The following is a 26,432-nucleotide window of genomic DNA, read 5'->3' on the forward strand; positions in this document are numbered from 1 at the left end:
TTGTAGGCAAAGGCAGCGAAAGCACAACACGAGAGCACAAAGATCAGGCAGAGCGTGGCCAGGATCTCGGCGGGCAGTTTCATCAAAGCTGAACACTGCAGGAAGGTCTCATCGTCCCCGGAAGGACAGTGGACTACGCCATCACACCAAACACTGGCATTTACACAGGCACCCAGTTCGGCACACTTAAACTGGCAGTCCTCTGCGAGATTGGATCCATTAGAAGACCATTTGACTCGAGATCATCTATTAAGCTTACCCGCCATGCTAAGTGTGGGCCTGGGAATCAGTTCCATCCAGTTGAAGGAGTACTCCCCGTTGCCAGGACGCAGGAACTCGACGCTGATGGCTCGGGATCGATTGACAAGCGCAAAATTGGGCCTTTCATTCCAACCGGAACTAAAGATCTCCACAAATTCGTAGGCATTCGAGTCGGGACTCAGTGGACAAGCCACAATTGTTAGACCTAAGGGAAGTACGGATTGTAGACCTGGACGAATAATGGAACATCTTATAGCCTACCCTCCGACGTGGTTAGCACAGCTCTGGACTTGGTCTCACATCTCCAAGTATCTGTCTGCACATAGGTCGCGTTCAGTGTCTGGGTGGGATTGTGTTTGCTCAAGAATATGGCCTTCAGTCGGACGTACAGAAACTTATTGCCATTAGAAGGCTCAATGAGCCAGGGTCTCGAGCGGCACTCCACCTGATATATATAAGAATATTATTTGTGTCTCATAAAGCTTACGGATCTACATACGTCTCCGAAGGTCATATCTATAGTGCCACTTGGTCCGAATTTCCTGCGTCCATCCTTGCAGCTTGTTGGAGCCTTTACGAACTCAAACATTCCCTCGAAGTTAACCGTATCTGGATCGTCCAAGGTGGTCATGTTTTGGGCGATGAAGTGCACCTCCACATCGCGACTTGTGGAAGTGTACTCCACCGGCAGGTGGGATTGGTTAGAAGAGTTGCACATGCAGCCTCGATGAAGTAAAATGGAATCGTGGTAGGGTCGCTCAAAGATCTAAAGTAAAAGTTATTAATAAGTATGATGGAAAGCACAACGTGGGTTGTACCTACCTCAATTCGGACATTGGTATCGCCATAGCAAAAAGATCGATTAATGTCCTCATCCACACGTGAATAGCAAGGTCTGTTGGTGGTTGTCACTTTTCTCATCTTGATTCTGACCCTTTCGCCTCGCTGTGCCTCGAATTTGTAGATGCACTTCAGGTTCCTAGTTCCTCCTCTGCCAAATAGGAATATGTTGCGCACACTTCGGAAAATGGCAGGATCCTTGCGATCCATCATGCTGCTAAGGAACTTCCGGTTGCAATCGTGCTCCCCACCACCCCAAGGCAAACCATCCTGATGCAAGTCAATGAACTCGTACTTCAGCTTGAAATCCAGTGGTCTAAAAAAGAGGGTTACCATTGATTTGGACATTTACTTCAAAAGAAACCATACCTCAATACTGTGGATTCAGTGTTGCGTAGCTCGAGCGTAATGGCATCGCTGCTGGACACATAGCTCTCCGAGATGGTGCAGGGTCTTGCGTAGGTCTCGTTTATGTTGGATCGATCACAGGTGCGTGGGATTGTGCCCCGACAAAATCTGGCAATCACACTGGTGGAGTTATGGGTGTAGTGACCCAAGGTGTTATAACTACTCGTCTCGGTGGCACTATAGAAATTAGAAATTAGTGTGGCTTCCTTTGTGTCTAAGATGAATCATCTACCAGTTCAAGTCCTTGCAAACAGGTGCATCCCTTAGAGTTCCATCCCAGATGCGCAGCATTCCGCTGCAATCCTCCTGCGTCTGCAGCACGCCAATGGCGCCCACGGATGTCTCATCTATCTGCCCAAACTCCGGATCCAAGTTGAACTTCAGAACAGAAATCCACACCTTGAACCGGGAGAGCGGCTGATGCATCCCCGACTGACTGCTCGTCCTGCGCGACAAACTCAGGTGGTCAAAGGTCTTGAAGACGCCTAGTCCTTGGAGGTGATACAGGCACGTGGAATTCGGAGCCAGCGAGTGCTTGGGACTCTCGAGGATGCCACGACCTGCACCGCGAATCCAAAACTCGCAGGGTTTCTTGTTTTTCGAGTACGTGGGACTCTGGATGTCCACGAATTGAACTTCGACCTGCGAAGGGGAAAAACAAAGTCAAGCATTTTCCCCAGACGAGTGCCTTGCCATTTGGCGACCGGTGACCCACTCACCTCCAGCTGGAATCCGTAGAGCGGCAGTACCTGCGACGAGGTGCCGGTGAAGGTGCCAAACGGCGACGTGCTGAACTCGACCAAAAGCTCCGGGCCGCTGGAAACGGCCGCCGGCACCGCCTGACCACCGCCGCAGAACTTCAATATGATGGGGTCACGTGTGGTGTAGCCGTCGTACACGGTCACGTAGTCCTGCGGGTAGCGAAAGGACATCGAGAGACAAGAGGAGAACGAGAAAGAGAGCAGGGCGAAAAAGAAGGAGAACAGAGTGGGTGAGGAGAGAGCGAAATGAGTGAGTCGGCGACAAATGTGGGTGGTGCTTGTTGATTTCACCATGTGGGTGGCACTAACTAACTACACAGGGAAGAACGCTATCTAAATTGTTTTAAACTGCAAGTTTTTGTTTAAGAACAGCAGATCCTATTTAGGTTGAAGTTTGTTTAATAGCAAATCTTATCTAAGACGGAGCTGTTTTAACATTGCAAAGGTGATCAGTGTGACGCAAAAAGGTGATACTTGTTTTTCTAAGTGTAGTGATTGAAGTTAAAGGCCGAGTGTGGCCAAAAAGCGGGCGATATGGTGGGGGGGATCGGGGTCGAACTGAGTGCAAAGGGACGGTAATTGCTGTAAAGAAGTGGACCCAAAGTGCAGCATCTCTCGTATTACTTAATGGCTACTGTACGTATACGTGATTTTTGGTTACATTCCGCTTGCCAGGAACGATGGCAAGTAATGGTGCGGTATGTTAGTCTGGGGAAATTCTGGGAAACGTAAGAAGGACTTGGAGCTGGCCTAAGTAGTTGAGCACAGTGGCTTTGATGTGTCCGACACTTGATGCGCACTAAATGTCGAGCATTTTGAGACCATTTAAAGTTGGCTTTAAATGAAAGTAACATGTTTATGCGGTTAACTGGAGGGTTCAAGTTTGGAGAGCTCTTTTTACCCTTTTACTAACATTTACAGATTGTTGGGTGGAATTTTGATTATTAAAAAGTTATTTGGGCTGAGGATTACTAAGGATAGTCTGTGGAAAGGAATTGTTATATGGAGTAGTCCGTTCTTGGAACTGCGCTTTCTTCAGGAAACTATATAGTAGTTACTTCATTAAGGTTTTGAATCTGTAGGTAGCAGCGTAATACCCGATTTCACATCTCCCATCAACGAAACGCGTTCATTTTTGTGCGGTTTCTGCTCGCTTTGGCATTTGGCGCATAATTGTGCGAATTTTAATTGAGTTGGCCTTGCCAATGGGGATTCTGAGTGGGAGTATAATGGCATTCGGGCCGAGTCCTTGTCCACGGGGCGTTTCCTACCTTTGGCCAACGCATGACAAATTAGTTTTGTGGCCGGCGACTTTTTGCATTAATTTAGCTGAGGTTTCTGTTTCCGGGTCGTCCTTGTTTGTGCAGCTGGCCGCAAATTTAAACTATGCCCGAGACCGCAGACCAGATTCCGGGTCAGAACCACAGTCCGCACACCCGTGAATGTGGTCCAGGTAATTTGTGACCGCAAATTTATTGAAAGCGCGGCATTTGTACAAATTAGTGGAGACACATATGGAGGATACATACTCGTATTTTCCCTTATGGTGCTCCTTACTTTTTTGGTCTATATATATAGGCCAGAGAAAAATTGTCGGTTTTAATATGACACATTTTTGGGTGATTTCATTTCATTAGGGATTTTATGTGCATCCAATGCTTTTTGAAATAACACTGCAAGCACCGTTTATTTGACTGAATTATTTATATGCAATTCTATAATGCAGAACATTCTTAACAAATCGATCGTTTATTTTAATACATTCGAATGGAATTTTTTTTCATGTGTGTACTTTCGTTCTATTGCCCAGTGTCCCATTCCTTTCGTGAATCACAGGCAGCGAGGCTTTCGCATCCGGCGATTATTCACACATGCCGCACCAAAATGGCCAGCACTTTTGGACATTTTGGCTTAAGAGCGCGAGACAAAAAGTTGGAAAAAACGAGGTGGAAATGGCAGAAGCAGGACAATGTGTAGGCAGAGTGCAGGCCGGCCCAGGATCCTGCAATCCTTGCAAATGGCGCTAACGTCCGAGCGGATTGCTTTCCAACTGAATAAGCAAAAAGTAAAGGGGTTAGCCCTCTTGGTCTACGGGTTAGGAGGCAGGCATTGGCACGGCTTGCTGCCAGAACGAGCATTTAATGGGGGAATTACTGTGGGGATCTGGAGCACAGGGGTCATCCTCCCCTTCCTTATCCTGCTGGGATTTTGTTGCGAAGCTAAATTGAATAGTTGCTGATGACTAAATGGGCAACTAAAAGCAAAATTCCTCGACACGGAAATCGTCAAAACGTTTTACTGGGGATTCCCCCATCCCCATCCGCCACTTTTGGATGGCAGATGCTGTGTATGGGATGGAATGTCTTTGACCGCTGCGGCGGATCAACTTAAAGCGCTCTGAATGGAGCCCGGAAGTGGGAAATCCATCAGGAGTGGCATCCTTGGCTCTTCTGCTTTTCTGTATGATGAATGCCCGGGGCAATTATTTACATGGAACCCAGGCACGTTCGTCCACTAATGTCCTTGATGTCCTCGGCTCTCGGTGTCCTCAGACCCCAGACCTCAGAACGCAAACCTGCTTTGTGTGCGATTTATGATGTGCGTGCCAAGTGTTCATTAATATAAATCCAATGACAGATTCCTCCCCTCGCGTGTGTGCTAATGAATATATTATCTAGTCTATAGATATTCCATAGATGTCGATTTACCCAGATCATTTTGATTTGTTGTTGGTTTGCTGGGCTTCCAGGGGGCAGTGCATACATTTATCTTGATTAATTGTTCTTGAACAGCGAAAGATGGCAAATAATTGTTGCTAATAAGTGGGGTGGATCAATAGAGAGATAGAGAGAGAGAGTGAAATAGGGGGTGTGGGTGGGTGGTAGGGTGCCAGAGGTCAAGTGCTCACTAACTATGTACATATACGACTAAAATTGATTGGTGGCAACATGAGTTTTGAATTGAGTCGCATTGAACTGAACTGAGCGAGAAATGTTCTTTAGTTTTGCATTACCGTGGATTTCCATTTGGGCTTTACATTTTCCTATTGGAGAAAATACATACATACATTTATAGGTACTTCAGATTTAACGAATTTTATAGCAATTTCTAGTTTGGTGCAGTTTGAGAAACTAAGTGATTTTTTAAAGGGAAAGTTTGTAAGGATTTTCTTAAGTAGATACTACCTTTTAAGAAAATTTGGAAGAATTCAAGCAATTCTTCTGTCAGTAGTATGATATTTTAAAATTTCCTGTATTTTTCATAACTTCTTTCAATTTGAAGTATAACTTTATTGGCATTCCTTTGAGTATTAAGAAAATAATTAAGCTAAATGAAAACGGTCAAGGGAATAGCAATCATAGAAGTTTCTTGGCACAGTTAAACGTATTTCCCTTTCAAAGCCTCTTTATTTTTAACATTATTATGGCGCCATTATTAAAGTCTACTCTTGGAGCCATTCCTTTCAAGCATATCCCTTTCGCCAGCTTATCTCCATACTTCGTATCCTTCATATTTCACATTTTGCCGGCTTATCCCCCATTAATGCTTCATTTTGCATACACAACGCTCATTAAGAGCTCATGCAAAAGTTGCCCCTTTTAAGTTGTAGGCTCCATGGACAGAAGTCCAGGATGAGCTCCATCCCGCTCCGCCTGCTAGAAGACAAACAAAAAGAAACGCCACGAAATTAACACTTCCCGCGACTGGCCAGAGGAGCCTATCGAGTGCTCAAGGCAATGTCGGACGGAGGACTTCGTCCTGGTACTCGGACGAGGACATGACCATCGGAAGACACAATGCCGGGGCTATGACAGTGGAAAATCAGGGGAAAAGTCCGCAGGGGTGCGGTTGCAATGGAAAGGGTAGTGCAAACAACTGATTTCAGATTTTTGCTCATTTCTTTTTCAATTTGTCGTTTTTTGCGCAGTTTTTCCACCAGTTTTCCGCCCACCCATCCACTCCGTCCGAATATTTCCATTGGCCCTGTTTGCCGGCCACTGGCCAACAGAGGAAGTAATTTTTATGCTGGACTCCCTCGTTAAAGTTGGCAAATGCAAACACAGAGGAGTTCATCGCAGGGACATTTGCAGATACAGATACAGATACGGGATAATGGCGAGATATACTGAGCTCCAGATACAGATACAGATAGATAGAGAAAAGGAGGAGCAAAGTGCATTTAAAGGCAGATTTAATTACCTGAATGTAGTCGCAGTCATTCCATGTTTTCAGCCTCGGCTCGAATTTCTTATCCTTGTCGCTGGCACTCGGTGGCGGTGCCATTTTGTTCGCCGCGGCCGTTTCCTGGGTGGAAATCCAGACCAGATTGCCCTTGGGCTGTTTGACTAGAATCAGGGCGTGTTTGCCATGGGGCACGTCGTGCTGTGTGGACAGGAGAATTAAATGCAAATTAATGAGCCGCAGCGCACAGAATGTTTTGTTTGACAGCGCCATTCCTTTTGTGGGGATCGGAATAGGAGTCGGAATGGGAGGATTAATTGGAGCATTTAAATTGCGCAATTTTCTGGTCGGTGTTGTAAATGGTGATTGATCCTTGCGCCTTACATTGGATTTGAACTCAAATGGGTAATTTATGGGACGCATGGAGAACGTAAAACGTTTGTAAAAAAAGTATCTATGCGCTTTACTCGCAGTGTTAAAGGGTATACTAGATTCGTTGAATGGTATGTAATAGTTAGAAGGAAGCTTTTCCGACATATATTTTTTTTTATATTTCCGACATATTTTTTTCCAAAGAATTCTGTTATTCCTATTATAGATGCTTAAATTCGGACATTTATTTTTAATCTTTCAGTAGAGCATAACAACATTTTGTTTTTATTATATTGCAACCTGTTTGTAATACTACGTTTATAAACTCTCATTTATAAGCTACTTTAATAAAACCTGAAAAGCAGAGTTACTTTTGTATACGCCAATTTCGCCCATGACGTTGATCTACGTGACTCCCAAATATAGCCGCATTAAGTTCAATGACACAAAGGCAGGGGAGCCAGTAAACAATTTGTAATTTTAAAAGGACATCCACAGTATGTGAGACCTTTAACAGTTGATTGCCAATGGCAACGACTCGTCCTGCCAGGAGGATTCCCGACGAACAGGAGCAGACATATTAAAAAGAACGCTTCAGACGGCAGTCTCTGCTCCTCCAGTTAATTATAATAAAAGCCCATTCTATTTTGGAATGTAAATTGCCATTTAATTTTTTTTTGCCTTGCCCCCTTGATTTTTGAACTTTGTTGTGGCATGAATAAAAATAAGGCAGGGTGTATTTTTATGACCCAGGAGGAAGAATCCAGTCCGCAAAGCCCTGTGTTGTTAGGAGGTGCCTAACCTTTTTGGCCTGGCACGGGTTGTAGCCCCTGAACATTGGACTGCCTGGCAGGAGTTTAATTTCGTTTTAATTATTCTCTGCTCACCTGTCGCACTGCGTAGTAGCAGGTGAGGTTGCGCGGATAGATGCCCGGAAAGTTGGGCGACTGCAGGCGACACGGCTTCTTGTCGCAGTCGCTGAAGATCCTGGAGCAGTACGTTCCGGGTATGAGGTCACCTGGAAAGCGGAAGGCAGATGTCACAGTCAGAAATAATATTCAATTAGCCATTAAGGACATTCTGCTCTGGGGACATTAATTTTAAAATTTAAATATTGGTTTCCTTAGACGTGTTATATATTATTTTAATAATATTAAAAAATATATACAAATTATAATTATAATGATTATATGTAGCTGTTCATCTCTAAAGAAACTTAATAAATATTTTAGGTCGAAACATTTATTATTTGAAAGATATCCTTTCCAAAGAGACATCCTTTAAATTTAGTTAAGATTTACAAACTACGTATGTACTGGTTCATCCACTGACTAAATGTCATTCGTTTTAATCAGTCTTAAAATAAACAATCCAAAGGTCATTTAAGCCTTTCTCCCCAACTCACCCAGATAGTACTTGGGCTCCGTGTAGTTCTGCTCGTCCTTGGCCAAGGATTTCTCCAGTGAGGCCATGAAGGTCTTGTTGTTGGCATAAGCGCTGAAAAGGCTAAAGTCCTGGCCATAGCGGTCCGAACGGGCTCCACTGGAGTTGGTAAAATCCTCCAGGATACCGGGAGCGCCTTGTTGTTGCTGCTGCTGTTGCTGCTGCTGATTGAGAAAGCTGCTGCGGTTGTGCCACTGGGCCAGCTCTGGGAAGAGAAACGGGAGGATTAGGGCTGGATTTGGAATCGACTCCAATCCCTGCGGTCGCACGCACCTGCCAGCTTAATGCCCCCGTAGCGGGTCACCGAACTGTCCCTGGACAAAACCTTGTATCTGATGCGAAAGTCGAAGTTGTAGCCACTCTGATCCCTCGCCAGTCTGTGGATGGTATTTATAGACATGAATCGGGTCAGTTAATTATGTACCGGACTCGGGACGCACCTGTTCAGCCGGATGGTGAATATCAGGGAGCGGGTCTCGCTGTAGAAGAGCACTGGTCCCCAGGAGCTGCCACACCACATGCCGCCGATGGGCGTCCGTGCCGACTCCGCTATCTGCATGTATCCATCTGGACAACCCTCATGGACGTACGAGGTGAACCTGCCAATCGTGAAGCTGTCCAGGGTGACCTAGGGCGATTCGCACAATAAACGTGAGAGCCGTGTTGTGGGGTGGGTCTCTAATTTGTGGTGCCCAAATGACCATTTGGGTAAAGGTACTTCCTGACTTGCTTAATTATAATAATATTGCATCACAGTAAATCTTAACAGTGTCAACACCAAATGAGGAACATAAACGAGACATGCTCCCATATTAATCATGTATTATGATTAATACTTTTTGAAATAGTTTTATATAATATATCAAACTATTGATTTGGATTTTTAAGTTTTTTGGTGAAGGAACAAAACTTAGTGTGCAATTTCTGTTCCTTTTTCAATTATTATATGAACGATTTGGGAAGGAGCACCGTTCACAGGACTCCCTATTGCATACAGCCGTCCGAATCTAGTCTATATAGTCGCTCTGCTGGGCATAAAATATTCGCCGGATTTGCCGAAGGGAGGGTGTCAGTAATAAAGTTTCGGTCAGTGCTCGTAGCTCAGTCGATATCAGTGCCGAATGCTCTTGGGACGCACTCGAGCATGCCAAAGGCTTTGGCTGGATGCCGGGTGCTTCTCCTTGTTGCCTCCGCTGCTCCTCCCACTCCATCGGCTCCTGCAGCATCCTTCATTCCAATTGGAGGTGTGAAGTGGCGTAATAACTAACAGGCGCCGGCACTTGCTCTCCATCGCCGCCCCCTGCCCCAAAATACGGGTGTTGTGCCGGATTTGGTTCGCTCCGGCGAGTGGCTTTGAAATCAATATTGCCTCTGCAACCCACTGCCCACCATCCAATCGTAGCCCCCCCCATCAACACCCCCCTCCCCACTCCTACAAGCGCCTTTGTTAGTGCTTATCTTTTAATGGCGTAGTTTATCCCGTTACAAAATGAAATGTGAAAGGCAATGGCGAATGCAGAAGGGCCTACCCCTTCACCTCAGCAACCCTCGATGCACTGAGAGAAATTCTAATAACATAAAATTTATCATGATATTGTTAATGTGTTATGACAAAGTGTGGTTTCTTTTTTGATCGAACAATTCAAATATTTTCAGTATTTCCATTTATAAGCATTTATCTATAAGCATGCATCTATGATACATACATTTTGAAGTACTAAGAGTATACATGAAGTACTAAGTTAAGGAAAGCTTTAAGAACTGTTCCCTATGACCCATTGACTAAAAGTATTTATGGGGCACTTTGAAGCCATAGTGGCATCTGACTCACCTGCACCACATCGCCGTGTTGTCCACCTGCCGCCGTGAAGGTGAGCACGCACACGAAGGGCACGCGATCCTGTTTGGGGCGGTGCAGCTCCAGGGCGTAGGTCTGTCCAATGTCTCCGTAGTAGGTGCGATTACAGCCTGCAAGTATATGTAACATGGAGTAAGGCTGAAGGCTGGCAACAACCCGGTTGGCAGCGCTGTTGAGCAGCAACATGATTGTCGGAAATCGAAGTTATCGACAATCAGTCATCGAAGGAACGATCGCAAGGCAGTAGTGGAGTTGAGTGGAAGTCAGCGTTGCAGGCAGTCGAGTTCTCAGCAGCAGTCGTTCGGTCACAAACTAAGAATACTTTATATAATTACCGCATTTAGAATTAAACTAATAATTAAATTAATAATAAACAATAATAATAAACAATCTTACATATATATATATATATATGTATATTAAATGCAATTAGCGATGGTTTGCTTGCTCCACGCGCTGCCAGGCAACCGCAACTGACATTCCTCCCAAAAACCCCAAAAAGGGGAGCCAGGGGGGAATACCCCGATTATCACCCAGGACTTGGACGTGGGGAATGGCATTTGTCACGCCATAAATTATCGGCAGACCAAGGCAGATGCTAACACAAAGTATCAAATTAACATAGCATTAACTTCATATGCAAACTGATTGAAACGCAAAGTAAACTAATCCATTTACGTGAATAATTTAAGGTACTCAGCTTTTAATGTATTCACATTTCGGAGGAGGGTGGAAAATGTTTGCCGCACAATTTGTGGTAAATTTATTCAACTTTATCTTAAGGACTACATGTGATTTACTACTTTGATTTGGTTTCAGATTGCTCTTGTCTGAGTATTTAGCTTACTGAACATTAACTTCGGATTCCTTCCTTGCATATATGCTACATTCAAATATTTTTAAATAAATCTAGTTAGCTCTAATTCACTGTTGTTGAATAATGGTTTACCTTAGTTTTCTTCCATTTCACATTGGAATGTAGTTCTTCAGTATATTGTTTATATTAAAACTCGATGCACAAATGAAGTTGATTGAGCTTAAAGGCTGGCAAAACAAGCTATCTTAAATTCCATTTGAACTGGAATTGTTATCAAGAGCAAGTTTCAATATTATTTTTGTTTTCTCTTATTCAGAGAATTTTTCAATTGAATTGTTTACGCCTTGCGAATGGCAAATACAGCAACTTTTTTTTCCAGCTTTCACTCGATTACGTATTCGAATTCGGAAATCCTTTTCATAATTGAATAACCACAAACCGGAATGATTTATGCTTGTGCGATTTGCATATCATATATGGCATTAAGTCCTGCCCTTTGTAGTTGTCTCCGAAAATAAAGTGAGAGTCATAGCAAAAGTAGTTTGCATAGAAATTGGCAATTTCTTTTGGTTCCTTTCAGTACGATTCGCTTCTCCTCTGGCGTTTCAATTAGTTTTATTAAAAATGCATATGAATTGGACGGAGAGACAGCCCCCGGGATAAAATAATTCGATTCGGAATAAATTGCTCAAGTGTTGCTAGTTGTTGTGCTCTAATTGCTCTCTGGGCATTCAATCAAATTTATTATGCGCCCAGCCATCAATAGTCAATTAGATAATTATAGGATTGCTGGGGAAATCAATTTCGCTCGCTGTAGGCTGCTTCTAGTTTGATTGCCTGCCTGATTGCCAGTTTGTCAGTCTATCATGCTGTCAGTCTGTCTGACATGCATGAAAGCCATTTTCCATTTGGCGGGGGTGTGTCTATAATTGTTGGTGCAATGATAACTAATCACTAGCAACAGCCATTAATTTATAGTTTTTACGCGGCAGATAAGATAATTTAATTCAACATTTTGGTAATTAGTAGTAAAGTTTTTGTTTGCTTTGGGGCAAAACTATTTTGCCTTAATTAAATGAAAACAGAATTTATTATTTTATAAATCAGGTAATGAATTATATATATTCAATTTCACAATAATGAAGAAATATTAGGAATTTAATCAGCAATCTCGCTCAGAATTCATTTATTTCAAGGTCTACAAGGACACTTAACTTGCACTTTGTGTGTTTGGACAAATATTTGTTTCTTATGAAAGTGGTTTTTAGCAACTTTTAGTCAAGGATCTAGTGAGAGTTTTACAACAGTTTCTAAATAAAACAAGGGAGTTCCTCGACCAACAGGTGACAGTTTTAGGAGGGGGTATGTGGGTCTGCGTCACTAGAATATTGATTCTTAGTCTCAACACTATAGGTCGCATTCGCTAGTGATTCTGATAAAGAATATATACATTTTTTGAAGAGTCGGAAACATTTTTCAACCAATTTTCAACCAAAGTATACGCTTGTCTCACGAGTATTTGGGTATATGTACATATAAGATGACACTTCCCTTTTTTCCATTTGGCTTCAACAAACAAGTGCAAATATATGTGACCCAGTCGATAAGCTCGTTGTTCAATTAAAAACGCCACGAGTTGTCGCTGTCCCTGTTCAACACAGCGATTGCCGCCCACTTTGGGCACCCGTCTCATTGAATGTCATTGAAAAATACTTAATTAAATTCATCAACGCTTGACATGGCGCGCCCTGCAGCAGCTGGAACAGCAGCAGGCAGGAGCAGGAGCAGGACATCCCGGAAGAAGCAGTAGGATGAAAATGATGGGGCTTGCTGGCAGCCAATTGGCAAAAGTGAGAAGTTCACTTCGCCGCCATTATGAGGGCCAATGGGGAGTAGAGTGGGTGGCTCGTCGGGATGGTTGCCAATCAGTGTGGTGCTCCATGTGCGAGTGGGGAGTGCTTAATTACATTTACACATGAAGGCCGTGTTTACAAGAGCGGCCAGTGAATGGATGCAGTGGAGGGAGATGATTGCCGGACGGTCATGGGGTTTGACAAGCTTGAATGCTTCCAGGCTCGTACCTGCCTCTCCTCCACGAGAATAGCGGGCGGAAGCCATTGAGGGCCACACCAATCGATTTGGCGGGGGATCTCAGACCTTATTCGCTTAATACTGCACGGTGTGAGGGTATTCTCATGATACATTCAGCCTTGAGCTCCAAAGAAGCATGGAAACAATTGACAATGGTGCGTATACGCAATAAAATGCCAGGAGGGAGTAGAAGAAACGAAATGGTCGACATGGCGTATACGTATTAAAACGAAAGCCAAATTAAGTAGATATTGCTTGGCTAAAAGTAAAAGATCTAGACAGTACTGTAGAAGACTTTAATGTCTGTGACTTAACTTAAATTTAAATCGAGCAAGAAAGTATGTAAGCCTCATTCCATAGTCGATGTACCCGACTCTTTCAATTACGCACTCTTCAACCATCGATTGCCTGGTAAATTGAACAAACAATACTTTCGCAGGCCGTTTCGGGTTGCCTCTCATTATGCTCCGCTTTACATAATTACCTTCGACACATTGTTATGTTGCCTTCGCTTCATTACTCAACCTTTCACCCCTGCTACACTGTCAAAAAAATGTGCTTAAGTATATTGAAAATATTTGTTCAACATTTCTTGTATGATATGATATGAAATCTATATAAGTTGCAATTTAATGGTCGTCATGGGAGTTAATTTCCTCGATTATTCCATTAATTTTCACCACAAACCTATCTTAGTTGGTTAAAGATTTGGCGCTACTTACGTGTACAAAATCGCGGCTCGTCACTCCCGTCGCCGCAGTCGTTTAGATTGTTGCAGTACTTGCTGAGTGGCACGCATCTTCCGTTGGAGCAGCTGAATTCGGCGAGGGAACAGCCCGTCGAGGAGGAGCCGGGTGCCAGTTGCAAATTGGCAGGTTTGCCCGGCCCCAAGGAGCTTGAGATGGAGCTAGAACTGGATGGGAAGCCAGCTGCTCCGGATCCGGAACCGGGTGCAGCTCCGCCTCCGCCACCTCCTCCTCCACCGCTCCCTCCTCCGCCGGCGGCTGCTGCTGTGGCAGCCATGCCCAAACTGATTCCCAGGCAGAGGAGCAGCGTCAGCGTCGCCGGAAGTGGATGTCGCCGCTGTTGATGTTGCGACTGCTGATGCTGCTGCTGCTGCTGTTTTGGTTGCTGCAACTGGTGCTGCTGCTGTTGCGACTGACAATGGGCGCTGCAGCTGGAAGTCATTGTGGATGTTGCTGGTATTTCTGTTGCTTTAATTGCGCGACATTGTGTTGCACTTGTCGACACTTTCAGCAGCATTTTAGCTACATTTCTGTGTCGTTCACTTGGCAGACATTTCTTGTGCCTCCTCAGTTTGCATCTTGGTTCTCTCAGTCTGCTGGTTGCTTTTGTTGTTGCTTTATGGTTTGGTGTTGTTGTTGTTGTTGCTTTTGCTGGGGCAGTGTTTGTTGCAATTATTCGTTGTCTTAGTTTCTTTGGCCTTTTTCTGCTTTTGTATTTCTGGCGCCATTTCAATGTCATTACTGTTGTGTCTGCAAAAAATTCAAGAAATGCAAAATTTCTTAGTATTGAACATATATATTGCCTTATATTTTAGTTAAATGTTAAGTGCGATAAAAATATTTTCAGTTTTGGGACATACATTTTGGATATACTATTTCTGTAATTATTATTACTTATTACATTGTATTATGCAGTGAATCATCGTTGTAATCCAAAGATCTTTTGCAAGTTTTGATTCTTTACTTTTTGCTCTAGTTTTATATTGAATTAATCTGTATTAAATAAATCTTTATAAATCGAGGATTATATAACACTTGAACTGAAGTCCTGCGCTTATTTTTATTCTCTTTGACCCTTTGGCTAGGCATTGAGTGTTCCCGTTTAATAAAAAATATGCGTATTGCAACAAAGTGTTACAATGTTTTGGCTGCTATTCTTTATAACCGTACTGGAGTACAGTGGTCATTAGATATAAGCAAATGAATACATATTAATTTTCTTGTATCTACTATTTAACTAGCACACCTTATTTGCACACAAATTGTAAATTATTTGTCATGATCTAGTCGCCTTGGAACAGTTTAATATTTAATTAATTCTCCGCATACAGATTAACAATCAAGGTGCATCAGTGAAATAATTTAAAATATTCAAATGCCTGCGGCAAACGAATTTCCACACGCCTCGCTGCCCGATTACACGCCAAATTTATGGGCAAATATTTATCGCTGCGTATACGAGTATATACTATATATATATTATATAGCCGTCGTATTCGAACATTGGAATAAATTCTCGCGATGCGGCCAATCCTTCGACCAGTGAAAATCATAAATATTTGCAGCGTAAACAATTTATCCTCATGTTTTTGGCCTTTTTACACAGCCAACCATTTTTTTTTTCGTTTGGTTTTTCGGTTTCACTGCGACTTACTCGCGTTTTTTCGCGCAGGACTAAGGACGAATTTTCACGCGCGTTGCACATTATGGAAAGTTACGAGTAGTTTTTATGATTTCCTTTTTTCCGTGTTGTTGCGCTCGCTGAGCGTGTAACGGTTTCATTTTGTCCTTGTTTTCCCGACTTTCCACGATCCACTCTACACAATGAATATATGTATATGCATGGCGGTCTGGCTGGTCCGCAAGTCGGTCGGAATTGATTAATGTGTTTTCAGTGCAACGCTGCTCTGGCGTTTTCTGCGAAAAAGGGGTTTTCCTGGGGGCTGTCGATTGCAGCTTGCCAGTGATAATGATGAGTAGAAAAACAACAACCGCTCTCCTCTCTTTCCCACCACTGCCAATGATTTATGAATGTTGTTCGGGGGCCTTGCAACGCATGACCCCAAAACACTGCCCACCAAACAGCTAGTAAATGAGTGCCACAACTGGGAAATTATAGCGTTCGGCCAGCGAGAGCAAAAATTGCAAAAAACCAGAAAAAAAAAAATGGAAAAATAAAAGTAGTTGCATAATTTTAAATTAGATGCTCAGACATGGTGCAGACGAGCCAATGGTTGGGGTGCACTGGAGCTTTCCCTGGGGGAAACGAATTCTCGGGGACAGATTCAGTTCAGAGATTCAGTGGCGTCAGCAGACAGCAGATGACGCCGGCAACCAGACGGAAACTGATGCCCATGTTTTTTCCAGACAGCTTGTTGCACCATGGAACACGAAAACACCAGAGGTTTATTTGGAATCGAGGGTTATGGTTACTTCCGGGGAGTTAAGGGGACAATTTTTGGTAATCCCCCGACGTACAAGTGCAGTTAAGTCAGTTTTAATAAAACTTTTTTTCACAAATTGGCTTTGGATGTGTTTTTATATCAAGATAAATGAGCTGGCTTATGTGGTCCTAAACGAATTACTGATTTATTTTTCTTTCAATCATGTTTAAATGTTTTTGGATATTTCTTATTGCTTATACAAGTTTTCTTTACAATTTCTTTTGATATGCCAAAAAAAGTGTTTAAGCTTTCCCGCTAGTAAGGGGTATCTGATAGTCGAGAATGACGACTACAGCTGACAGTCGACTCCTGTTCTTAAAATTTTTTATAAAATTTCAAGCTAGTTATTTAAGAAATGGACTAAAAACTGTATATTTTCATGCTTGCCCATTTTTTAATATTTAAGAAATCCTTAATCTCCCATAACACTACACATGAACATTTATACCTTAGTCTTAACAAAGGTTATTAATTTTTAACTATAGTAACTATAAGTTCAAGCACATTCCGCTGAAACCAATATGCCAGTGGCGATTGTAGCGAGGTCAGCAGGATGTTTTTAACAATTTTATGGCCGAGAGCCACTGCGCCACTCCTGCCAATCTCTCTCTGCCTTTTGGCCATTACAATGTCTGGCGTCAGTGAAACTCGCCACAAAATCGTGCAGTACTAAAGTAATTCCCCTGGCGGGGTTTGGAAATCTTGACGTTGTCTAGTCGTGCATTAAATTGCTAATAAGTTTTAATGTGGGTAGCTCTATCCGGCCAAATGCGCTGTCTTAAAGCAAAACATTTTCGTTTAAATGGCTTCGCCTTAACTCAATGTCAAAGCTATTTGCTGCGATTCCTCACGAGCAGAGAGCGTAAACAGGAGCTGTTTTTTTCCTCATTTTTATCCATCACATCACTGCAGTGGCTTATCAGGCGGGAGCCACACCACGCAGATATAGCCATCCCCATATCTGTTTACGAGCCAGAAGATGGATATGGAGCCTGCTGCCGCTTTAATGGATCTCAAAGGGATGGCGTCGATATCAACTTTCGTCAGGCACTGGGATGTGTGTGTGAACGTGCCTCCCCCTTTTGGCCTAACCGCCCACCGTGACTCTCGTAACCGCACGTTTTGCGCCCTCCACCTTCACATATGCAAAATAGTTGCACATAAAAAGTGTGGCAGGACTTGAGAATTCTTGCAACCAACGGCTGGTGTCAGTTGTCGTTACTGTTGCTGCTGTGTGTTGGCACTGTCGGTAGTCATCATCGTGTCTATCATCATTGCTCCGCCCCTGGCTCCTTCGCTCATCCGCAGAAACTTTCTGTGGCAAGCCGGAATGGAGCTTGACTTATGGTACACAGTGAAAAAGCAGCGAGATTCTTGTCCTATTTTCAATACCCATATCTAATAGCATTGCCCTTGTGACTAAGGAAGATTTGAAAACTTGAAATCATTTTGTGTAAAAAAGCCTTTTTGAATATTTTCCAAGATATATGAGTACAATTTTAATCCCTGTGCATGTCACTCATTTTTTGTTCTCTATGTTCCTTTTGATTTTCCCCCTTCACGGCGTTTTCCAAATGGCATTGCGATGGCGCAGCGGAAAGGGAAGTGCAGCTGCACACGCACACAAATTGCATTTGTGTTCGTGTGGCTTTAAATTCTGCATATGCGAGGGCGTTTTGGCCGCTGTGGTTCAATGTATTCAATGGCGGCCCAGACGCCTCATTAGCGCTGCGATTCGCAAGCCAAAATGCCAAATGATAATTGCAGCAATTTGGCCCCGAAATATAAGACGAGACAAATTGTATCGCACAACTTGAAAAGTTGGTCGACGTAAATTGAAGACTCGCTTTTTGGGTTACGCGAAAGTTGGCAATGGGGCTAAATTGTAACGAGCTAAGCGCACACAGGCATATTCCCAGAAATCCCAAGTTGCCCCTTTTCCATGAAGTCAAATTTCATTTCGGCACGTTAAACTCAAGCTCACGTCATCAAAGTTTCGCTGGCAATGTGTTCGCCATTACGACCGGAAATGCCACTCAGGAGTTTGTTTCTATGTGTGTGTGCATACAGAAAGAGCGTCAAAGTTATTTAAACACCAAAGTGACTTTCATCATCTCAAGTTCTCTCGCAAAAAAGGCTCTTACATGCAGATACTCCTTGCCGTTGCTTTTTTCCATTTCCAAAGGACTTTCACTAAGCCGCTTAGTGACACGAATGCTGGAGATCCCGAATCCAGGATTCCGAATCCTATCTGAGAGCCTCTGTTTGCGGGCGTGCTTGTTTACTTAACATGGCTAATGAAACTGGAGAGAGCTGGAAGCCTTGATTTCTTTTGGCAGAGCTGTTCGTTTTAAGTTGAAAAAATTCGATTGATAAAGGGGGCCAGGATGTGTTTGTTTTAGTGCACTGAGTAAAGAATATGCATTTACACACGCACTATAAACTCAATAAAAATCAATATAAATGTTAATACCTAATTGTCAGCAAAATCTACTTATTTCATTCTCACATTTTTTCCAGAATTATGCTGGACATTACACTGGGCTTAACCGGATTTACCCCTTTCATTTCCCCATCATATTTCGCTACTCCAGGAAGTCATAAAGCTGGCACATGAGCAAATTAAGCTTACTTAAATGGCCATTCGAGATGTCAGAATTTAATTACTCGAACAGCACGCAACACTTGAAGCCTTCATGGTGGGATTTTCGGTGAAAATTGATGGCATTTTCCTTACGGCTGTCACTCGGCAATAAAAACTGCGAGCATTCAAAATCGTTTCAGTCATCCGGGCCGAATGTTTTCGAATCGATTCGCTGTCATTCCATTGTTTAGCCTTTGATTGTCATTCACTCGGCGCGGCGTTAAAGTGTATTTTAATTTGATTTCATTGTTCGCTGTCATTTGCCGTCATTTGATGGCCGGAATGAATATGAATTGAATTGGCTGCGATGGAAGTGGGTTTTGGGTGGCCGTTTTGGACTCTTTCGTTCTTCAATGACATTCGTTTCATTGCGTTCCAACAATTCGATTAGCACCGATTTTTGGGATAGCTTGATGCCCCGACGTCGGTCCTTTCCAACGACACGGCTCTTTAATTAGTTTTTAGTTTAGGGGCGGACTGCCATTCGATGTGGAATGGCTAATTAATGTGACAGACGCAGGACAGGAAGAGGGAAATTTGATTTTCAATGGAGGGCTTCAATGAGATTTTGGGACAGAACCATTGGGTATTTAATGAGGGGCATGCGACTATGTTCCTAACTAATGGGTCACACAGGGAATGAATAATTAAAGGCACTCGAGGTTCGGTCGGTATTTACGAACGAAAAACGGAAGCCAAAAAATATCCAATTCATATTTCATTTGAACCCACAAAATCACCGCATTCAATTCAATAATGCATGACAATCATGTCCAACAGTTTGTAGATCTGTGTACAAAAAAGTCACAACCCATACGCGTTCAAATAAAATCTTAATAAACGAAAAATACGACCACTAGCCCGCTGGCTTTTTAATTAAAAATTTAGAGAGCGTGATGTGGGCTAGTTTATATGTGAAATATCAAGCATACGCCGTGCTGTTCCACTCGAATGCATTGATTACTTTTGAATGATTTCCCATATATGTGTATTCCAAGCATGACGAGTAAATATTGGTACAGCCCTCGGCAAATTTGGAAAGCCTTTGATTGATATGCGTTTAAATCGATTGGAGTTTGGCACTGAATCTTGTGCATATGTCATTAATTTTAATGCCCAGCTATGCATGCACACGGGCAAAGGACAGCCCTCGACATAACTGTCAGGCCTGTCATCGGCGTGTCCTTCGTCCTTTCGTCCTCCTTCGTGAACCATCAACCATTCATCGTCGTCACATCTCCGCCTGATTCCGCTTCATGCCACCAAAGTTTTTGTTATTATTATTTCGCTTAGCAAATATTCAGAATGTGTGCGTTGATTCTTCTTCGGGCGCATTGCATGAATTACTTCTGCCTTTGTTGGAGCAAACACAATGCCTAAGCTGATGACGGGAGCCTGACGCTCCTGCTGGTGTGCGTGCCAAGGATTTGTAAGCTGTGAAACATTCAAGGATGCGCGACCCACATGTATGAAATGCGCACGGAGAATAAAAAATAGAGAGTCGGATACAAACTACCAGTTAATATTTCGGATACTTTATAAATATTTATAAACATGATTGTGAAGGATATATTTTTAAGAATCACAAACGACAGCATTATTTGCTTAATGAATGAAAACTGTTAAGTAAACTAAGTCAGGAAGTTTTTATTTAATATTTATTAAAAATAATACATTTTTAACAATGTTTTTTCCTAAAAATGTTATATTTTGAGTTGATTGACCAGCACATAAATACTATGCATCCAAGGATTTATGACCAAATTTTTATAGATTTAATCGCATTGCTATTAACGTAGGGAAAAGTGCAACCTATGACAGCTTATTTTTTTACTGTGCATTCGCAAAACATTAAATACAAGGCCTAGCAAATGGCGATGGTGGCTGAAGGAATTCTCCCAATGCTAAATATTCAAATCAGGATGGAGACCGAGGCGTTGTCGTATTTTGTATTTTGTAGCTGCTAAACATTCTTCACAATGTCTGCTCGCATCTGCCGTTGTTGGGAAATGGGAAGGAAAAGATTTTCCCAACCACTTGGCAATGGGGCATAATTCCTCACGAGTTTGAGTGCGTGGTGCGAAATAATGTTACGCCTCGTGTTATTTAAAGGGAAAATTGTTTTTCCGCACAGTAATTTGTTTTCCATTTAAATTTACATCAGAAAAATGCCTCAAATTTGCTGTCTTGAGAGGATGAAGGTGGGGATTTAAGGGGCTCGGGTTTTCTGTAATTCGATTGAAGTGCCGAAAATCAATGCCGAAAAGAAGCCGCTGAGCGTTAGCCACTTTTGGCCAAAAGGCAGATGAATGGCCCACCCACAGAGCCTTTTTTTTTTTTTTTTGTCGGCGCAAAGTGGCTTGCGTTTTGAATTTTGCAACAAATGGCAAAGAGAAATCGAAGTAGAAATTGAGAGAAGAATAAAAAAATCAAATTTCGAGTGCTAGTCGAGAGCTATTTGCATAATGCGACTGCTGCATGAATAAACCATGTCGAACCAGGCTCCCCCAATTCGCGGAGTTTCCACTCCGGCCCCCGCCTTCCCACTTTTCCCCCGTTTTCCGGCTTGCCCCTTTTCATTTCCACTGTCTGTGGAAGTAAAACGTTTAAATCAAATCAGGCAAGGAATGTTTTTTATCCCAACGAAAGCTGCAGACAGCAGAGGTTATGATGATGCCCACATATATATCCTTAAGCTCAGACGGAGAGAAAAGGACCTTGGGATTTGTATGAAGGAATTAATTTGAAAAGTATAAAAAAATATGAAAATCTTTTACTGAATATCTTCACCAAAGCATGGCAAAGTAATGTGTTTTAAAGGACCTTCAATATTTTGAGTTACGCCTTATAAACAATAACTGTTAAATTAGGGTCATTTTCTCTGTGTATGCGATAAGGTCCCTAACGCTTGATTGAGCATTTTTCACCCAGAGCAGCTGCAAAGTACCTTTTCGTATCCCCGAAACCTTGTTCCCCCGCCCTCATCGAGGACGATTTATGTGGCTTTAAGGACAAAAGCGTCTGCCGATGGGCCTTTGCCCTCATAAGTATGCCATGAAAAATGTATGGCGGCGTGCATAAAAAAGCGTGCATAAAGGAAAACCCTTTGGAAAACTACACACACAACTGACAATGAATATCAAATGTCAATGACAGCCGCAGCGTGGAAACTATTCCGCAGGACGACCAGCACCCAGGCCAAATATGAAATAAATCACTGGACGGGTTATTGACACGTAAGCAAATATTTGCAGCCACCAAGGAAATGTCAACTTGTTCCTATCGACCGAGTTTCCACACCCACCGCTTCTCGGCCTTACCACCTTTCCAGCTGGCAAACACGTCGGCATGCAAAGCAGTGGGAAAACTCCGAAGAACTTTCCCCCGGAAAACTGGCAGCCGCCTGCTCGTCAAAACTGCGCTAGCATGTCGACAGCAAAGTCCACTTAATCCAAATTCTGTAAAAATTGTCAGCGCTGGGAAATGGGGAGCTGATTTTCCTTCAACGACGTTGACTTTCCCGGCGATAAGGACGGCAATGTCAACCAGCTGACGTGTGTGTGTGAAGCTAGATGTATGTGTGTGAGGACATTTCAGTGGGTGAGTATGTGTGTGTGCTGTTTGCTTGGCATGCCATGTCATCAATTTCGCCTTGAATTTGTTTACCCGCTTGGCCTGGTGACTGTCATTCCTGCCGAGTGCTGGGAAATTGAGGAAAACCAGGAAAATGAGCAGAGATGAGGTGGATATTTGCCGTAATTTGAGGAAGAACCGTTTTGTGGCACAGGGAGGGCAATATGCTTTTCTACCTCTAATTAGGATGTTATCAGATGGGAAAGGAAAAGGTATTTTCGAAGGAAATTCAACTGGAATAGAAGTATTTTTAGTTTTAATTAAGATTTAACTCTAACTATAAACCCTTTTTTATTATAGAGGAAAACAACAACGTAAGCTACATAGCTAAGGCAAAAGGATATCTGAAAAATCTTCCTTTCTGTATACTGTAAAAGTCAATAAAACTCATTAACTTACCCCTTGTGAAAAAACTGCATCCCCAAGCGCTTTTGGTTTTAAAGAAATCTTCCTCTATTTACTTCTATTCATTGACGACGTTTCTTTCAAATTTTCTTGGAGTAAGCTATATGAAAGAAGGTTCTAACCAACTCCCTTGAATAGACACCGTATTTTCCGATACAAAACTAATGGCCAAAGGGAGTGCCAACATTACTCAGGCTAACGAGTGAGCGACGTTAGAGTTCAACAACATAATCAGGGTCACGATGCTTTTCGTCTATTTTGGCGATGTCTGCATCCTCAGGTGAGTACACGCATTTTTCGCCCTGGTGAAATGTTCACTGCATGTCCTTAGAGAACAGACCCACACACAGGTTGCCACTTCGTCATCCAGGATCCTTCAACTCATCGCTTCTTTCTGCGTCCCCCGCATTCCGCAGTTAAGTGATTGGTGAAATGTATTTGCATAATTTTTACAGATTTCTCAATGGCTGTCATGCATAATGCTCCGCAAAGGACCTGCCGCAGCAGCAGTTGCAATGATAGCACAGGTCCTGGAGCCAGAGATCCTTGGTTAGCCACCTAAGCCACCATCCCCTCCCCCCTTTCACGAGTTGGCAAACATGCCAGTTAAGCTTCTCCTTTGCCGATGGTGATGGAAGTTTTTGCATATGCGAATATTTTATGCAGATTTATGTCAACTTTTTCGGGCTACGTGTCCTGCATCCTGGCCACGTGCATTTATTGAATTAGTCTGTGTGTCGGTGAGCCGCCTGCCAGCCACCGTTGTAAACTGCCCTAAAATGTTGTAAATTTTTCGGGCATCAGCTTGTTCCGACACCGGGAAATTCGGGTGATGGTGCCACTGCGGGAGGCGGAGGTAGAAATAAGTAGAGAACACGGGCCCAACTGTCAGGCAAACAACGAAAAGTTGTTTGTGCCCTACTCAGAAAGGCGCCTCCTCGCCACCCACCCATTTACCATCCACCATTTGCCCACCCAAGCAACACCCACCCACACACGCATGCAGGACAACAAACATTCTCATTTGTTGTTGCCGATGTCGCCTGTCGCTGAAGCCTGTTTCCTGTCGCGTTGCGACCCCATCCCCCACTCCCGTGCTCCTCTCCTGTGACCAACCACTGCCCATTTTCCCCGTATTTTCCTTGCATACCCTGTGACTTTTTTAGTACCGAAGGTATATTGGAGTTTTAACTAAGATGTCCTCGTTCGTCATACAAAAAACTAAGCTTGTCTGACCTTTAAAAATACGTAAATTAATCGTTGATCATTTTATAAAAATATACAGACCTCTTTAATGTGCTTAACAACTTATCTATTGAAAAACGTAATTAAATGTTATTTCTCGTAATTTACGATTAACATTTTGGTAATCTATCATATTTCAACAAATTAAATATAAGGTTATAACAAATTGAACTAATGTATTTACGTATATTGCTGTCTGAAGTAGAGGGTATCCTTCAGAGGAGGAGCTCGCATTATTTCCTATGTTTTCCTTTTTTTTAATAGAAAGAGAAAACTTATCTCCAACTTTATGATGATTTGCACAAAGAGACAACCGAGGAGGAGGGCAGGAAAAAAGACTTCAAGTTGGAGCTTGAGATTGAGAAAGAGAATGAGAATGAGAACGAGAATGAGAACGAGAATGAGATTCGGGACGGGAGCAAGTTTTCCTTCTTCAAGTTGTCGCTGCGACTTCTTGTTTGTGTTGTGCGCAGCTTTTCCATTTTCATTTCCTTTATGCCGTGTGTGTGTGAGTTTCCCCCGTCAAGTCGGCCGAAGACTGAAGTGGGACAACACTTAATTTTGTGTAAGTACTCACTCAGCTCATTAACTGAGCCAGAAAAGGAAACTGGGCCTCGTCTCGCACCGGAAAATGCAAATACCGAAATTCAAAAGCCCTGGCCCCAAGAAACGCTGGGGAAATTAAATTTAAGCACCGAAATGGACGAGTAAAAAGAGGCATCCGGAAAAGCATGAGCAGAATGGCTAAAGCAATTTACCAATGGCAGTGCGCGGCATCTTCTTTGGGCCAAGTGGTAAAATGGGTAATGGGAATTACAGGACGTATGCGAAAGGAGGCAGGGTGGCTCAAATCCGTTTAGTTAGCGCCAAGTAGAGCCATCAATCAGGAAAACACACTCACTCACGCACGCTCGCACGCATGCAATCATTGTGATTTAAAGAGGGGAGTGGGGGTTTCCGGCGCTTTCCTGGGGCTTTCCAGATGCGATCGTTGACCATAACTCAGCTTGACGCTCTCTGGCAGTTTGTGGTCAACAGCAAAGCCAAAACTGCAGTTTCTGCCGCTTGAGTTATGGCCATAAAATGGCATTCAAAATTGCGGAAATGCCAAACCATGAATTTCTTTGGAGCAACTGAATGGAAATTTTTTGGCAGAAAATTGCAGTTTCTCAACAATAAAATGGTCGTGCCATTGATATTGAAACTATCACTAAATTTCACTCTCTTTAGATTAATGGTGTGTGCAACTTGAATGGAAGTGAAGTGTCGAATGGAAAGTTTAAAATTAGTTTTAAGATCAAGATGCCATTATACAAGTCAAGTCACATTCACAATTGCTTAAATGACAAGCAATAAATCGATTCGTATCAGCTAAAACATCTGAGCAAAAAGTACTGTGTGTGAACACATAAAATATTTCTTATTAAATGGCATATAAATCTAAATTCTTGCTTATAAATCGCTCCCAAGAAAATACAATTTAGTTTAAAAGAGCAGAAGACATTTATGAAAATGTAGTGTGGCAAAATAAAATGTATAAAATTCGATTTGAAAACTAACAAAATGTATTCTATGTTCTACTTGCTCAAAGATTAAAAGTAAAAAAAACTCTTTTTGATATTAAATATAATGTCACTGTCTAACTTCCCATCCGTAAGACAGAAATGTGTCAAATAATATGTCAAGTAAATTCAATTTGCCCCGGAGTAGCAAACAATTTCCGGAACTCGTTCTGCCAAATAAACGAGACGTGTGAGCTAAATAAATCCCAGAGAGTTTTTCTTCGACATCACCTGCGAGACTTCCCACGCAGGATGTCTCTTGGGATTTCAGGTAAACTGCATCTGGCGAATCTTCCATCAGGAATTTCAACACAAATGTTCTAAGCCCAATAAACCCTGAAATATCGTCTAGAATAAATATATTTTTACAATATTGATGGCAAAAAGAAATTATTGCTTCGCAGATATGGAAATTCAATTTGAAACGAAGAAATGAAGATAGCTTCGGCAAGCCGAATATTATATACCCTTGCAGTAATTATACATTTAAAAAACGTTCCTATAAGAACACATTTGTTCAAGTGAGCAATATTATTTTAGGGTTTTATCTATCTACCTGTAATGTAATCATACCTGTAAATGAATCATGCAGATAGCTTTAAAACTGAGGGTCTAGTTTGTGTAGAATCGGGCGGGTGGACAAAAAGACAGCTGGACATGGCTATATGGATTCTATCAAATATAAACATTTTACTTGGCCTAATATTTCTGAATTTAATA

The 26,432-nt window shown here is 42.6% G+C and overlaps 1 protein-coding gene across 4 annotated transcripts in view; it reads right to left on the reverse strand.

Moving 5' to 3' along the window:
- Positions 1 to 26,432, reverse strand: part of LOC117139805 — a 44,684-nt gene that overhangs the window by 1,747 nt on the left and 16,505 nt on the right. For 3 of the 4 annotated variants that reach the window (XR_004459380.1, XM_033302430.1, XM_033302428.1), the window contains exons 3-18: positions 13,756 to 14,529; positions 10,099 to 10,235; positions 8,708 to 8,895; positions 8,541 to 8,644; positions 8,230 to 8,472; positions 7,712 to 7,842; positions 6,471 to 6,653; positions 5,284 to 5,313; positions 2,229 to 2,420; positions 1,742 to 2,151; positions 1,471 to 1,686; positions 1,084 to 1,417; positions 761 to 1,027; positions 523 to 706; positions 260 to 466; positions 1 to 202 (exon numbers count right to left, since the gene is read on the reverse strand). Coding sequence is in view for 3 of the 4 variants with exons in the window: in XM_033302430.1 (XP_033158321.1) it covers positions 1 to 202; positions 260 to 466; positions 523 to 706; positions 761 to 1,027; positions 1,084 to 1,417; positions 1,471 to 1,686; positions 1,742 to 2,151; positions 2,229 to 2,420; positions 5,284 to 5,313; positions 6,471 to 6,653; positions 7,712 to 7,842; positions 8,230 to 8,472; positions 8,541 to 8,644; positions 8,708 to 8,895; positions 10,099 to 10,235; positions 13,756 to 14,529 (3,802 nt within the window). In the remaining variant the exon portion in view is untranslated. The remainder of the gene's footprint in view (positions 203 to 259; positions 467 to 522; positions 707 to 760; positions 1,028 to 1,083; positions 1,418 to 1,470; positions 1,687 to 1,741; positions 2,152 to 2,228; positions 2,421 to 5,283; positions 5,314 to 6,470; positions 6,654 to 7,711; positions 7,843 to 8,229; positions 8,473 to 8,540; positions 8,645 to 8,707; positions 8,896 to 10,098; positions 10,236 to 13,755; positions 14,530 to 26,432) is intronic. The other variant, XM_033302431.1, reaches the window with a different exon arrangement.

The sequence above is a fragment of the Drosophila mauritiana genome, chromosome 3L (assembly GCF_004382145.1).
Source record: "Drosophila mauritiana strain mau12 chromosome 3L, ASM438214v1, whole genome shotgun sequence".
Taxonomy (NCBI): Eukaryota; Metazoa; Arthropoda; class Insecta; order Diptera; family Drosophilidae; genus Drosophila; species Drosophila mauritiana.